The sequence below is a fragment of the Triturus cristatus genome, chromosome 10, assembly GCF_964204655.1.
Source record: "Triturus cristatus chromosome 10, aTriCri1.1, whole genome shotgun sequence".
Taxonomy (NCBI): domain Eukaryota; kingdom Metazoa; phylum Chordata; class Amphibia; order Caudata; family Salamandridae; genus Triturus; species Triturus cristatus.
The window spans coordinates 324,881,567-324,895,807 of NC_140593.1; the positions used below are offsets into that span (position 1 = coordinate 324,881,567).

The 14,241-nt window shown below is 42.6% G+C and overlaps 1 protein-coding gene across 1 annotated transcript in view; it reads right to left on the reverse strand.

The window, feature by feature from the left end:
• MRC1 (mannose receptor C-type 1) overlaps positions 1–14,241 on the reverse strand; it is an 841,411-nt gene that overhangs the window by 560,816 nt on the left and 266,354 nt on the right. The window contains exons 12-13 of the mRNA XM_085631521.1: positions 12,181–12,380; positions 5,268–5,395 (exon numbers count right to left, since the gene is read on the reverse strand). Coding sequence (XP_085487647.1) covers positions 5,268–5,395; positions 12,181–12,380 — 328 coding nt within the window. The remainder of the gene's footprint in view (positions 1–5,267; positions 5,396–12,180; positions 12,381–14,241) is intronic.

The following is a 14,241-nucleotide window of genomic DNA, read 5'->3' on the forward strand; positions in this document are numbered from 1 at the left end:
CTGTCTACATTTGCCATTCAAGTGGTGATTACTTAGAGCTGGTCAGAACGCTGTTCAAATCTGCAACAACCTTTAACTATTTTTCTGTGAAGAAAGTGTTCCAATTATTTTGGATGAAGAAATAATTAAATCTAGGGGAAGAGGTCTTAATAAGCTTACTATCTAGATACATCAGAAGACATACTAAGAACAATTTCTTACCGATCTCCCAAGGTATAAATCTTCATATGTATTTTTATTAGCTCTTGTATAAAAACTAACTTCTATTACCAGTAGTTATTTAACAGCACAGCATTTATTACATTAGGAGCTCAAGCTTGGAATTGGAAAACTCATGGTTATACCCGTATTAGGTTTTTCAGCAGTTACCACAGACCACTAAAATCTATGCTGCAACATTAAAAAAAAGTGATGACTGGAGTGCTTGAATTAATCTCAAATTATGGAAAATGACTTGGGCTGCATCCCAGTCCATCATTATTTTGCACACCATGCCACCTCAGTTTGGATCCAGCCAGAGGCAAATACATCTTGACTCTGCTCCAATAAGCCTGAGCCATGCTGCGTCGAGGAGCTGTCGAACAGGAGCTATGATGTGTGGTCCCGTATTGAGATGTGTCACTCTAGGTTGGTGCTGTCAAAGCCACCGATCAGCAGCTGCGATGCGAGCATCAGGATGCATTGCTCTACATCAGAGATGAAGTCACTTGGCTGATTGCGGAGACTTGTGGCAAGATGCGTCACTTTGCGTTGGTTCCAATGAAGACACTGGACTTTAGCTGGCAATTCAAGGTTTTGCGCTGATATGTGTTCCAATGATTCACTTCCGATTAAGCCGCAAGTTAGGAGTCTGTTGTGTACCTGTAGCTCATAACAGGAGGTTAGTTTACTGACTCTTGGAGAACTCTGGTATTCCTGGGGTCAAGCAACAAGGTAGGCTCAAGCAACTGGGAAGTCCTCAGACAGGTGAGCAGTCCTCAGAAAGCAGAGCAGTCCTCTAGCAGCAGGGCAGTTCTCAAGCAGCAGGCTAGCCCTCAAACAGATGGGTATTCCTTATTGTTCGAAATGGGGGTCTCTAGTTGGCAGAGGTAGGTACCTTTGTCCAAATAGGGACCCTTGCTTCTAGTCAGGGTACGGGGGAAACACACTTTAGATAACCCCTGCTCACCCCCTTGGTAGCTTGGCATGAGCAGACAGGCTTTCCCAAAGGCAATGTTTAAGGTATTTGCACCAACACTCACCGTAACACAGTGAAAACATCACAAATGTACACCACACCAGTTTAGAAAAATAAAATATCTTTATTTAAACCTAAAATTACCAAAATGCAAAACTCCAACATGCACAGTTAAAAAAAATATGACTTTCAAAAAGGGTTCAAGAACTTGTACCATAGAAAACTATTGACACAAAGTACCTGAATTTGCGTCAAAATTCACAAGACCAAACAGCCATAGAGATGGGAAGTGTCGGAAAAGCAAAGCGATGCATCAGTTCCGGAGACCTTGGGGAGGCGATGCAATAGTTCTGTTGCATGCACGAGTGATGCATCGAATCCGGTCTGTAGGGGGAAGTGATGTGTCAATTCCGATATGATTCTGGTCCGCGGGTGATTCGTCGAGAAGATTTGTCGCACAGGAATGATGCATGGAAATCCGCGTCAGTTTTCTTTAGGTGCGATCCCTCGATGCATTGATCCTTGCAGCAGCGACAGGCGCTGCAACGGTTTTCACAGTGGCGCGGTGATGCATGGAAATTGTTCTCGCGCCATGGAGATGTGTCGGAAAAACAGCAGCAAGAAGAGCGATGCATCGTTTTTTGCAGATCTTCAAGTATCTTCTTTCTTCCAGCTCCCAAGCATCAGCAACAACCTCCAGAGGTCCAAAACTGTCAAAGGAACCTCCTGGCAGGGCAGAACTCACAGCAGCAAAGTTCAGGGAAGCTGGGGGTGAAGTCTTTGTGTCCCTGAGACTTCAGAACAGGAGGCCAGCGCACACAGACCCTTGGAGATCTTCCTCAAGCAGGGAATACAGCGCACAGCAAAGTCCTTCTCCTTTCCTTGGCAGAAACAGAAACTGCAGATAAACCCCACACAGCACACAGCAAAGGGGCAGTACTTCTCTTCAGTTCTTCAGCTCTTCTCCTCGGTAAAGGGTCCTCTTGAATTCCAGGAATGATCTAAAAGTCTGAGGTTTTAGGTCTCATACTTATACCCCAAAAAGACTTTGATGTCTGTGTGCAGAGGGGCTCTGAGCCCAATCCAAACCAGTTCTGTCCTTGCTTTTGTAGCTTCCTGGCAGGAGGTGAAGACAGCATTGTGCAAGGAAGACATGCCCTATTCAGGTGTAAGGCAAATCCCCTCCCACCACTATATATGCATCCAAGTTCTATTCAGCTCAGGGCTGCGTCATCCAGGAAGAGCCAGGCACATCTCAACCCCTCCAGTGGCTGTCTATAGTGAATGCACATCCTCTGTCTCTGCCACTCCAAACCCAGACAGTCAATCCACAAACAAGCAAAGGCACACAGAATGGATGCACAAGAAAATAGCCACTTTCTAAAAGTGGTATTTGCAAACACACAATTTAAAAAACATCTTTACTAAAAGATGTGTTATTAAATTCTGAGTTCAGGGATACCAAACTCAGACTTTCTATCTTATCCCTATGGGAAGATATGCTTGCAAGATGTTACAAAGTATTCCTCATTCTATCCTATGGGGACAGATAGCCTTACAATTGTGAAAAACGAAATTGGCAGTATTTCACTATCAGTGCATGTTCTGCCTTTTACATACACTACTCCCTGCAAAGGGGGATGCCTTGGGCCTACCGTAGGGGCGCCTTACATGTACGAGAAGGGAAGGTTAGGGCCTGGCGAGTAGGTGCACTTGCCAGGTTGACATGGCAATTTAAACTAGGAGCAGACACTGCAGTGGTAGGCCTGAGATACCTTTCGAGAGCTACTCATGTGGGTAGCACAATCAGTGCTGCAGGCCCACTAGTAGCATTTGAATTACAGGCCCTGGCACACTCAGTGAACATTACTAGGGGCTTACTAGTAAATCAAATATGCCAATCAGGGAGAACCAATCACAATAGCAATTTACATAGGGAGTACTTGCACTTTGACACTGTTCAGCAGTGGGAAAGTGCCCAAAGCATCTATAGCAGCAAAAACGAAATCCAGCACAGCATCAAAAATACAGGAGGTAGAGGCAAAAAAGTCAGGGGAAACCACGCCAAGGATGCCACGTCTTATGTAGAGTTCAAAGGTCCAGTAATGTGTTCTGAAGTGTTGATCTCTGGGCCCAATTTTGAAACCTGGTGCCAGCTTTGAAGTGGGAGAAACTTCTAGACTTCATGCCACATCTGATGCTGAAATTCCCTCCCTCCATGCCCTGGTGTGATGCCCGAAGTTGCAAAAGGATAGTGTGAAGTTCTTTGTGTGTGTACCGAAAGAGCTCCTTTGAAGTGTACATGTAGCTATGCAGAGCTCCACTGCTCCCATCCTGACAACACCCAGTCCCCCTTTGTGATACTGTGTGGAAGGAACGGATAATGGTTAGTAGAAGAACATGCCAACTTTCTAAAATAAGCATTTTCAGAATTGTGGCTTAAAATCTGACTTTACCATTAAAGAGGATTTTAAATTACAATTATTTAGATACCAAATGTGTCATTTCTCCCAGTTCCCAATCAAAAATGGTCACTAATTAAATGTAATAAGGTAACCCAATGTTATCCTATCGGGGAGGTAGCCCTTGCAGTAGTGAAAAATGAATTTAAGTGTTTTGCACAACCAGTATATGTAAAACCTAAAACTACATGCCCAACATTTTAAATACACTGCACTCTGTCCTAAGGATTGTTTAGGGCCTACCTTAGGGGTGACATATATGTATTAAAAAAAAAAAAGGTTTGGGTCTGACAAAAGGGTATTTTGCCAAGTCAAATTGCTATTTTATAATTGCACACAGACTGCAATGGCAGGCCTGATACATGCTTTATAAGATTACATAAGTGAGTGGCACACTGAGTGTAGCAGGCCCACCAATAGCATTTACTTTACAGACCCTTGGGTACTAGTAGTACCACTTTACTAGGGACCTATAAGTAAACTGAATGTGCCAATTGGGTGTAAGCCAGTTTTACAATGTTCAGGGGATTGATCACAAGCATTTAGCACTAGTTAATAGTGGTAAGTGCATAGAGTCATAATACCAACATTTTTGTCCCAGTAAAACAGATGGAGTGAAGGCAAAAGGTTTGAGTGAGACCCTGCAGAGAGAGCAAAGTCCAACAATGTGATTTTAATCAATTGATTTAAAATGATTGTTTTGCAAGTGAATTTTTAGATGTATTGCCTGATTTACAGTTTGATAGAATGGGTAATCTGACACACAAATGTGGCAAAGTACCCTGTCTATCAAACTGATGGTCTGCCCATTCTATTCAGGTGGACAATCATGTTTCTGGTGGTAGAGCCTATGCTGGCTCTGCCGGTGGAAACCTTACACCAAAACTGGACTGGTCTTCTGCCCTATTTAGAGCGAACGGTCTGATGCGTTTTTTCCCTCTTTGGTGCCAACAGGCAAAACCTGGGGGTCCCTAAGAGAAAGAAAGATCAGTGACATTTGGATTTTTTTGGTTGAAAGAAACAAACTAGCACTTTGGAAGGTCTTTTTTGTAAAACAAAATATTGTGCTGACTGGCTGAATGAAACATGGAAGCAGCTCAGCAAACATTCAATCTTTCCTGAGGAACTACCTTAGGAGCGGCTTCTCTCCGTGAAACAAGCAAGATCTCCAAATATGACCAGCCCAGTGGAGGCTATTACCAGCACTGCTCTGTCAGTCGATGGGTCACCTCCAAACTTTAAATCAGGCCTTTAATATAGTATAAGAATTACATTTTTGTAATTACCAAGATGAATTTTGAATTCTGAATGAAAAAAGAAATGAATGTGATGTAGAATCTGCAGTCTGACTATAGGAATACTTGAGTCTCATCACAAAAACCTAATGGTAACTCAAATGGGAAAACGTAACAATCCTTGAAATTGCATGTACTTGGTAGCCCATGTAAGGAATTAGCAAAGAATGAAAAACATGAAAGCCAATGGCGGAATTTGGTTTCCCCATAGCCCACGCTATGTAGTTCTTCCTTTATTTTTTTAAAGAATTGATAACACTAAATCATAAAAGTTACAAAAGCTGTCCATACCCAGACATAAAATATAACACTTGGTGTAGTCAAGGTACTTACAGTAGCATTTGCCAGATTGTGTTTCCTTCTTCCTTGTTATTAAGCGACACTAAATCTCCTCCTATCGCTCTACAAAAATTCCGTGCTTCAAACCATGTCTTCCTCTCAGCATCCTCTTTGACAAAAATCTAAAAACAATAACATATATTAATAAAGAACACTGAAGTGAGGCAAAGAGGATGAGGTATAAAAAACCAAGAACAAGCATTAGCAATGGTAATAGTTCTTCCCATTTCCGTCATTATTATTTAGTTTTTATTGATGTATTGATTAGTGAAGGGGTATTTCATTGATTGCCATTTTTGTGTGGTTGATTGGATGGGCAGAAGTGTAAATAGATATCCGCTCAATGTTTGGATGGATGAATGAGTAGGTGACAGACTATGTGGGTAGGTACTGGATGAGTGAGTTTCAAGGTAGTTGAATGTCTGGGAAAATAAAGACACTGATGCGTGCATAGATGAATTGAGAGCATGACTGAAAACAGGTCACACAAATCTTACAGCAGAAGAAAGAGTGTTCCAAAATGTAAAAATAACCAATATTAAGACAGTGCAAGCATTACACCATGGATGGCCACCATTCTTCTAACCGTCCCTCGAATATTTCAAGAATTACAACCTTAAGACAGTTGAAGCATAAAAGAGATGGCAGCTCCATCGCTCCATTGGCATGCTCCGATTTGTCATCACACTACATAAACCTACCTGCATGTTTCAATTTTGTTCTATTACTCTTCAATCATCAGTGCTTGCTTAAATTTGCCCCACCACTGTGCAATTCTTAGGGCATGTTTCATTTAGAACCTTCACTTACTGATCTTCAGTGCTTGTTCAGATTTCAGTTCAGAAATGTTAAGCATAAAGACAAATTTTCAATTAGAAACCTAGGGTGCATGGGCACAATTGAAACACCTCTCGTTATTCTTTCTGTCTTCCCTATTACAAAAATTTTAATGTAACCCTGCACTAAGAAACATATTGTTGTACTCATGGTATACTTATGTTTTGGTACTTCTGTTATGTTCTTTGGCTTTCTGCCTATTTGCAACATTAAGGTGGTTATGTTATCTGTTGTTTTTCAAAATGCAATATTCCCTGGGGGTCAGTTTATCCTCCGACCAGCTGGGAAGTGTCCGTATTGTTCATCTCTCCATCTAATAAAGAAAGTAATATTTACCTGCTCATAGTAGTTCTCAACATCTTTACAACAGATTTTGGATTTCTTTCATGGGCTTAATCGAATACTATTCGAAGTTTGTGAAGAGTTTCTCAGACAAAACGGTACATTTGAGACATCTGCTTAAAAAGGGAACAAGGTTTGAATGGGGGAAGCAGCAGGACAAAGGTTTTACCAACATAAAGAAAGATTTGTGAGGCAAATATTTTAGCACCTTTCGATCTCAAACTCAAATTTATCATCACGGTTGATGCCAGTGCTACAGAACTAGGTCCATTCTCTCTCAGAAACATTTGGGGAGTGACAAAACTGTTGCATTTGCATCCAGAACACCTACATCTGCTGAACAAAATTATTCTGTAATAGAAAGGGAGGCACTGGCTGTGGCCTGGGGTGTGGAGTACTTTCACACGTACGTGTAGGGCACACGATTCTTACTTAGGACTGACCACAAGCCCCTGGTAAAAATATTGCCCCCTGGGTGTGCTGGCAAGGGTGCTGCTAGATTAGCAAGATTAGCTGCCAAACTCCAGGCATACCAGTACGAAGCTGAACATGTTCATGTCTGGAGAAACTCTCAGACTGATTGCCAAACCTGATTATCTGTGGGTTGGAAAGTTGTTGATGGGCCTCCTGTTTCCAATTCTGAAAATGATGATGCTGTTGCTCTGTGGAAGATGTGGTCATGGTTGGGGAAGGGGCATTTACTGCTGAAGAATGGCATCAAGAAATGGAAGTAGATGATGTTATTAAAGTGGAGATGAGTTTGGTTAATCTTGGATCTAGGAGAGTGAGTTGTGTTGTGTTGCTGTATTGGTGCGTCCTTTTGTTAAGGAGTTGGATGAGTTGTCTCTTTGTGGAGGGAATGTTTTGATTAACCCTGGGCGCGACACTACGCTTCGCCCACGTATTGTACGTAGCGCTGCCTGCTTCGCAGTTTTCGAAGTAGGCGAAGCAGGCAGCGCCTACGTACACTACGTGGGCGAAGCGTAGCTGCCTGCCGCCCACCACCCGCCTCCCGCCCGCCGTACTTTTAAAAGGTAAAATAAATTTGTAATAACGCAAATTAGGCACTTACCTGACGCGCGGCGTCTCCCGGGGCTCCCTCTTCCTGTTTTTCAATTTTCCTGACAAATGCGCATGCGCGGACGCCCGCGCATGCGCATTTCTCGCAAGAAATGCGCATGCGCGGGCGTCCGCGCATGCGCATTTGTCAGGAAAATTGAAAAACAGGAAGAGGGAGCCCCGGGAGACGCCGCGCGTCAGGTAAGTGCCTTTAATTTGCTTTATTACAAATTCATTTTATCTTTTAAAAGTAGGGTGGGTGGGTGGCGGGTGGCGCGTAGTGGGGCTACGCGAAGCGCGTAGTGTGCGTAGATTTGGGCACACTACGTGCTGCTTCACGTCGCCCCACTACGCCCACTACGCCCACCCTTAGTTTTGATGAGGGGGACAGATTGATCCCATCTTTTGGGTTGAGAAGGAAACTGTTGGCACATAGGTCGTTTGGGACAGACTTTAACCCAATGCCACCTCAAAATCTATTTTTGGTGGCCAGACATGGGTGAGCAAGTGGTGTCATGGGGTGAAAAGTGTATAGTTTGCAAGGAGGGTGAGAAGAAATTGCAGGTGGGCTGCAGAACCGATATAGATCACATTAGAGACCCAAGTAAAGTGTGGAATAGCATCTGCTTCATTTCATTGGCCCCATGGACGAATTGCCTCTTCGCAACAGATTTGCTATTGTGGTGATAGATGTGTTTTACAAGTGGTTCTGTGTAAGGTTTGTGAAGGAGATCAAAAATGAAAGCAGCATAACATATTTGGGTGGTTTGTTTCATGAAGAGGGGGTTCCCTCTGTTCTTATTACTGATAATGGAACACAATTAGTTTAACATGATATGCAAACTTTCTTTAAGAGTTGTGGTGTCATTTATCATTGCACCTCGCTGCTCAACGCACAAGGTAATGGCATATGTGAGAGAGCTAACAGAGTTGTTCAACATATAATTCAGATGGCGTGTGTAATTGGTGGCTTGGTACAGAAAATAATGGATCAGGTGGTGTGGGCATATTGTACTATTAAGCAAGTTCAGAGTGTTAAGTCTCCTTTTGAATTGATGCATGGGAGATCCCCAGGTACCTAGTTAGTTTCTGCATGGATAAAAGAGTGGGTGTCAAACAGTGGTTGAAGTAGTATGTTTTGTGTTAATAATCTTTCTTTTATAGGGGGTCGCATCACAGTAGGAGACTTGGTCAAAGTCAAGAAAGGGAGGATCGGCAGAGGTCTCTATAAATTAAAAGGGCCGTTTAAGGTCAATAATTTTTTTCTGCATTGTGAGGTGTTAGAGGGTGGTGAAAAGCGGAATCTCCTTTCAGGGTTCCTTGTTTACTGACTGGATTGCACAGGAGCAGAACGACGCTAGTTCCCAATGCCCCTCTCTGAACACCTCTGCCAAGTCTTAATATTCCTCATTCAGATGTGTGGGCAAAGGAGATTGTGAAAAGAGAAGAGACAGCCAATAAATGTGGTCGAGCTTCTAGAAGGCTTTTTCAATTTTTCAGTTGGGTATATGTTCTGACCTTCTGGTAGCGTGATTTGGAACTGCAAGACAATACAATAACAGGTGTTTAACTTTTGATATCCCACCCTTTAAAATACTAATAGTAGCATGAGTCTGCTTGACTGTCTATCAATTGCTTATACCCAAACAATTCTTGGCCAATGCTCCACTTCTATATTTCATGCAATGTATGCGTATTATTCTTCATAAGTTACTGAATCGCATTACGTTTATTTACTTAAACCTCTGCCTTTTCTTCAAGAGTAAGTACTTGTATGTCTGGCGGAGAATTCGAGAACTGGATCATCAGACTACTCGAGAAGACTCCATACTACTCCAGGTAAGTTACTTGCTCTATTGTACCTCTTTTTTGAAGCTCGATTCCCTCGAGGTTGGCCTGTGCGATAGATGCTTTCTCCATCCCCTGGTCCCAGAGGTTCCTGTTTGCCTTTCCCCCATTTCCCTTGATTTTCAGGGTCCTCGGAAAGATTCGGGTTGACTGGGTGGAGGTTCTTCTGGTTGTTCTGGAATTGTGCAGCAGGCCGTGCTTCTTTGGGGTTTGCCAGAGTGTCCCCATTGGAGGTTTCCCATGCATCCCTCTCTCCTGCTTGCTCCTCTTCTCATCTCATTGTCTCTTCACTGCCCCAGGCAGGCAGTATGTCACTTGAGAGGTTGTCCTTGTTGGCTCAGAGTTGTTCGCTTGAGGTGGCCCAGCACATCTAGTTGTCTTGCAGGCCTTCAACCCTGAAGTCTTACACTCGTCATTGGAAGAACTTTGACTCTTGGTACCATTGGAAGGTTCTGTTTCCTCTTATCCTGTCAAGGTGCTGGATTTTTTTAGGATGGGTTTGCAATGGGTTTAGCGTTCTCCACCCTCCGTACCCAATGGGCCAGTGTTCTGGCTTTCACGGGCTCTGTTTTAGCTTCTGTGTCTCTTGGTGATGCACCTGTTGTGGAGCTTTTTGCTTCAAATCCTGGTCTCCTTATCTCCGGTTGCCCCCTGGGATCTCCTGTTGGTGCTTCAGCCTCTGACTGGTCTTCTTTTTGGACCCTTGGTTTCCGTTGACGTCAAGTTTATTTCTGATAAAGTGCTTTTTTTAGTGGTGGTTTTTTCTGGCCACAGGGTTGCTGAGCTTGGGCCTTTGTTGCCTTCTCCCCCCTTTTTGCTTTTCTGTTCAGATAACGTGATTTTGCACCCTAGTCAGTTTTGTCTGGCCAAGGTCTTGCCTGACTTCCACTGTCAGGAGAATATTATCCTTCTGGTGTTTTATCCTGATCTTTCTACTCCTGAAGAGGAGGTTCTCCATTCTCTGAATGTGTTGTGGGCTCTTCGCATCTACCTGGATCGTACCCATGAGATTCAATAAGATGATTCCTTGTTTGTAATGTATGGTCTCTCCGAGAGTGGCCTCAAGCCTTCTTTGTCAACTCTTACTCGTTGAGTGAAGTGTGCTGTGCTCTATGTGGCAGATTGTACCGATGTTGGCAATTAAGTGCCGAGCACCGGAAACCACCGGCTCAAACTGAGCACCGCTGTAGAGTCAAAAATGAACGTGACTGAGATGTGCCCAACTAATATTAAATTACAGGAAACTACGCAGGTGCTAGAAACAAGATTTCAGGATATATAAGGTAGATAATGCTGAAATAATTTGTATTTTATTGGATTCCATTAGCAAGCCAAAGGGTCATTGGTTTTTCTTCTTAGAACAATGATGTGTAAAGACTTTAAAACCTAAAGGCCCATTGAAGTTTTTCACTACAAAGAGCACAAATGCGTCTTTCACCAACGCCCAGACCTAGAGCACTACAGCACACCATTAAAGGCAGATTTCTGGATTATTGAGATAGCCGTGCAAAAAGCAATACAACAGCAGAGGTTAAGGGATTATGGATCCAGGTCTTTCCTAATTACACACAACAAATGCAGCACTAGGCAAAGTTATTCAAGGCAGTGAAATATAGGTTGCACACCAGCAAGTTACATTGTGTTGCTCATCAAGGCAAAGCTAAAAGTGATTTAAGATGGTAAACCACATTTCTTTATCTCGCCAGATTTGGTTTAAGGCTGGCTATACAGATGGGAGAAACATGGTCGATTCTGCGGAGATAAAACACCATCACTAGGAAGTCAAGATCAATCACAGCGACTCCAAGCATACGAATACAGGACATGAAGGACACTGCCAATGCATCTCATCCACCAAGGAGGGTACTGGTTGATTTAGATGGAACATTGAGGGATGAATATTGAAAGAAATGTTATATTGGGCTATTTGTACTGTCAGTATAAGTGGGCATCACCCTTTGCGATAAGGAGATAAGAATGTGGGCACTACTACTCTAAAAATAGAAGATAGGAATTTATTAATTTGTGCTGCACTAGTTCTAAACCCTAGAAATCCTCTTTTGTAGGATACGGTGAATTTTTTAAAACATTTCAAGACCTGATACAGAAACAACTTCATACCAAAAGAACCCAGATTATTTATTGCAACTACCTTCCCATTTGGTGCTAAAATGTAAAGCAAATACGAGCCCAATCAAGTTAGCAGTGGAAGGGTACAACTTATCCACTCGAAGCACTGTCAGACTGAATTGCTTCTGGTGGCAGAAACACAAGAAAAGGGAGAAAAGTTACTGAATGAAGAGCAGAGACATGAGACAGACAACAAAGCGTCAATCATGAGCAAGAATGGACATAAAGCCCACTCCAAGCATACATACAGCATGTTTTGGAAACAATGGGTCTGTAGCAGGCAGCTACAGTAATCTTGGAATCCCTTGAATGGATTTTTGGAGAGCCTTCCCTCTGTATTGGTTCTAATGATGAAATCAGTGGAATCAAAGAGACGAAAAATCCTAGTAAGCTTCCACAAGGCTCCAGAGAATGCACATCAGCTGAGGCCAAAATAATGAGGCCTTCAAGAACATCATAGCTCAACCTTCTTTAAAGTTTGATAGCCTCAGACAAAATGGAAGCTGAATAAGTCAGCCAATGACTAAATACAGGGGTCCCACAATTCTAGTGGCTCAAAATAACTGATGCACAAAAGGTGCAGTATGCGAAGCAGTGAGATAACTTTCAGAAAGCAGGGATCTCTATCCCCAAAACAATTCCATTAATTAACAGCCCATACAGTAATCTGCGGCGAAAATTGTCTTCTTACCTTAAAGCATGCATTTGAATTTTTCTTCTCATGCCAATCATTTGGGCACTTAGGAGGAGCTGTTGTTGTTGGTATTGGAGGCGGAGTGACACCCACAGCCAACTGTTTGCAGATGGACTTGGTTTTCTCTGCACAACTGATCACATCCCATAATCCACCTGCAGCTCCAGTTCTCATTGCAACACATCCTGGTTTTCTACCTTCATGTCATGTAAAAAATAAAATTAAGTAGCATGTAAACATTTCTTTAGCTCAAAAATCACAAACAGAATAATTTACGTTTAAAAGGAATAGCAATGTTTTACCTTTGAAAAAGCAGCCATTACACAAATTAAACTGCTACAACATAACAATGAGAACTTCCTGAAGGTGAAATATATCCGTTTGTCACATAACCTGTATCAACCAAAGAGGAGGGGTGGATTCTTGCAAGTTTCATTTAATTTATGGATCAGTCTGTTACAGCATTAAAGACGCATAGGACCCAGTAGCGGAGACTCCAAAGCTCCCGTTGCCGTGGAACCCGCCACTATGACGCACACCACCGACGTAAGTGACAAAAGGGAAACATTGTCTACATCGCATGTGATACATTGCATACCATTACAACGTGGTCATTACAACGACCATGTTGTTACGTCGCAAACCATTACAACGCAAGTTACAACGCCTTGCTGTAGAGGCAGAGGTGTTGGATTTAAAATCCAACACCTTCCCTACTGTTGCACAGACTGGAGTTGGAATAGTAAATTCTACTATTCCAAAATCCAGCACGCCCCCTACAGCAAGTCATTGTAACGACTTGCGTTGTAAAGGTATGCGATGTAACAACGCAGTCGTTGTAATGAACGCATTGTAATGGCATGCAATATATTCGCATCTGTTGTAACGTGGCCTATTCATGCCGGAGAGGTAGGAGAGCTCTTGTCCTGCCTAACCGCAGGCTGCCATGTTCCCCATCCGAGCCATGATGCACCTAGTTTTGAAGATAGTACTGGTGCAGGTGACATGTTCTGCAGCATGTAGGATGCCGTTAAGGGGTGGAAGTGTGGAGTTCTTGAGGGCATGAGCAAGGAGTTGTCACAAGGGCTTGATCAACAGATTTGAAGTTGCTTTTTGAAAGAAATGATTTCAAATTCTTTAGAAAAGAGTTGGTACCATGACAGCTGTGTTTTCGACAAAGTGGTACTTGCGGGTCAGGTTGTTGTCCAGGAAAAGTTGAGGTGACTTGTGAATTGGAATCCAATGACAGTTTGGATTCAAAGCAGTCAGGGTTCATGTCATTGAGCCAGGATTCTACTGTTTCCTATTTGTTGTTCTTGTCAAATAACAGGAAATCTGTCTTGGTTGGGTTGAGTTTAATGTAGGCCTTATGCATCCAGGTCTGGATGGTTAGGAGGCAGTGTTTGAGGCAATGGATGTCTGAACCAGAGCAGACTTTAGTAGTGGTATCATTAGCATATTGATGAATCTAATGTGTGAGTAGAGCACCAAGCGGCTCTATATAGAGGTTGAAGAGAAGTGGCGATTGTATGGAAACCTAGGGGACTCCCCAGAAGACATGGGTGTTTTGGAATCAGTAGGTGCTCTTCTGAACAAATTGCATGATCCTGTGCCAACCATTTTACTTCACTGTGTCTCATTTTAATTGAGCATCAAATCAGAACACTACACAAAGTTCATCTCAAGATGTGAGCTAGAAGAAACCCTTAACAGAAAACAATGCTAAACATCCAAAAACAATATTGGACCTATATACAATTCACATGACAAAATGGCATCTCTTGGTTCACACTTATAATCAGGGGACCAGAGGTGGGGAACATGTCATGTTTTAAAACTAATAATTTAACTAGATGTCAATGCAGTGCTCTAATCATCTGTATTAAAGTAGAAGACATACTTTAAAGAAATAACCAATTTTTTTAAAGAACCTTTATCAGTTTTCTGAAAAAACAATAACATGTTGTCAACAATGAGTTGCATTGAGAGAACTATGGCAGCACAGTCTTGAACATTCCGGGTCCATGAACACACAGATGGTACAGTACATCATAAGAA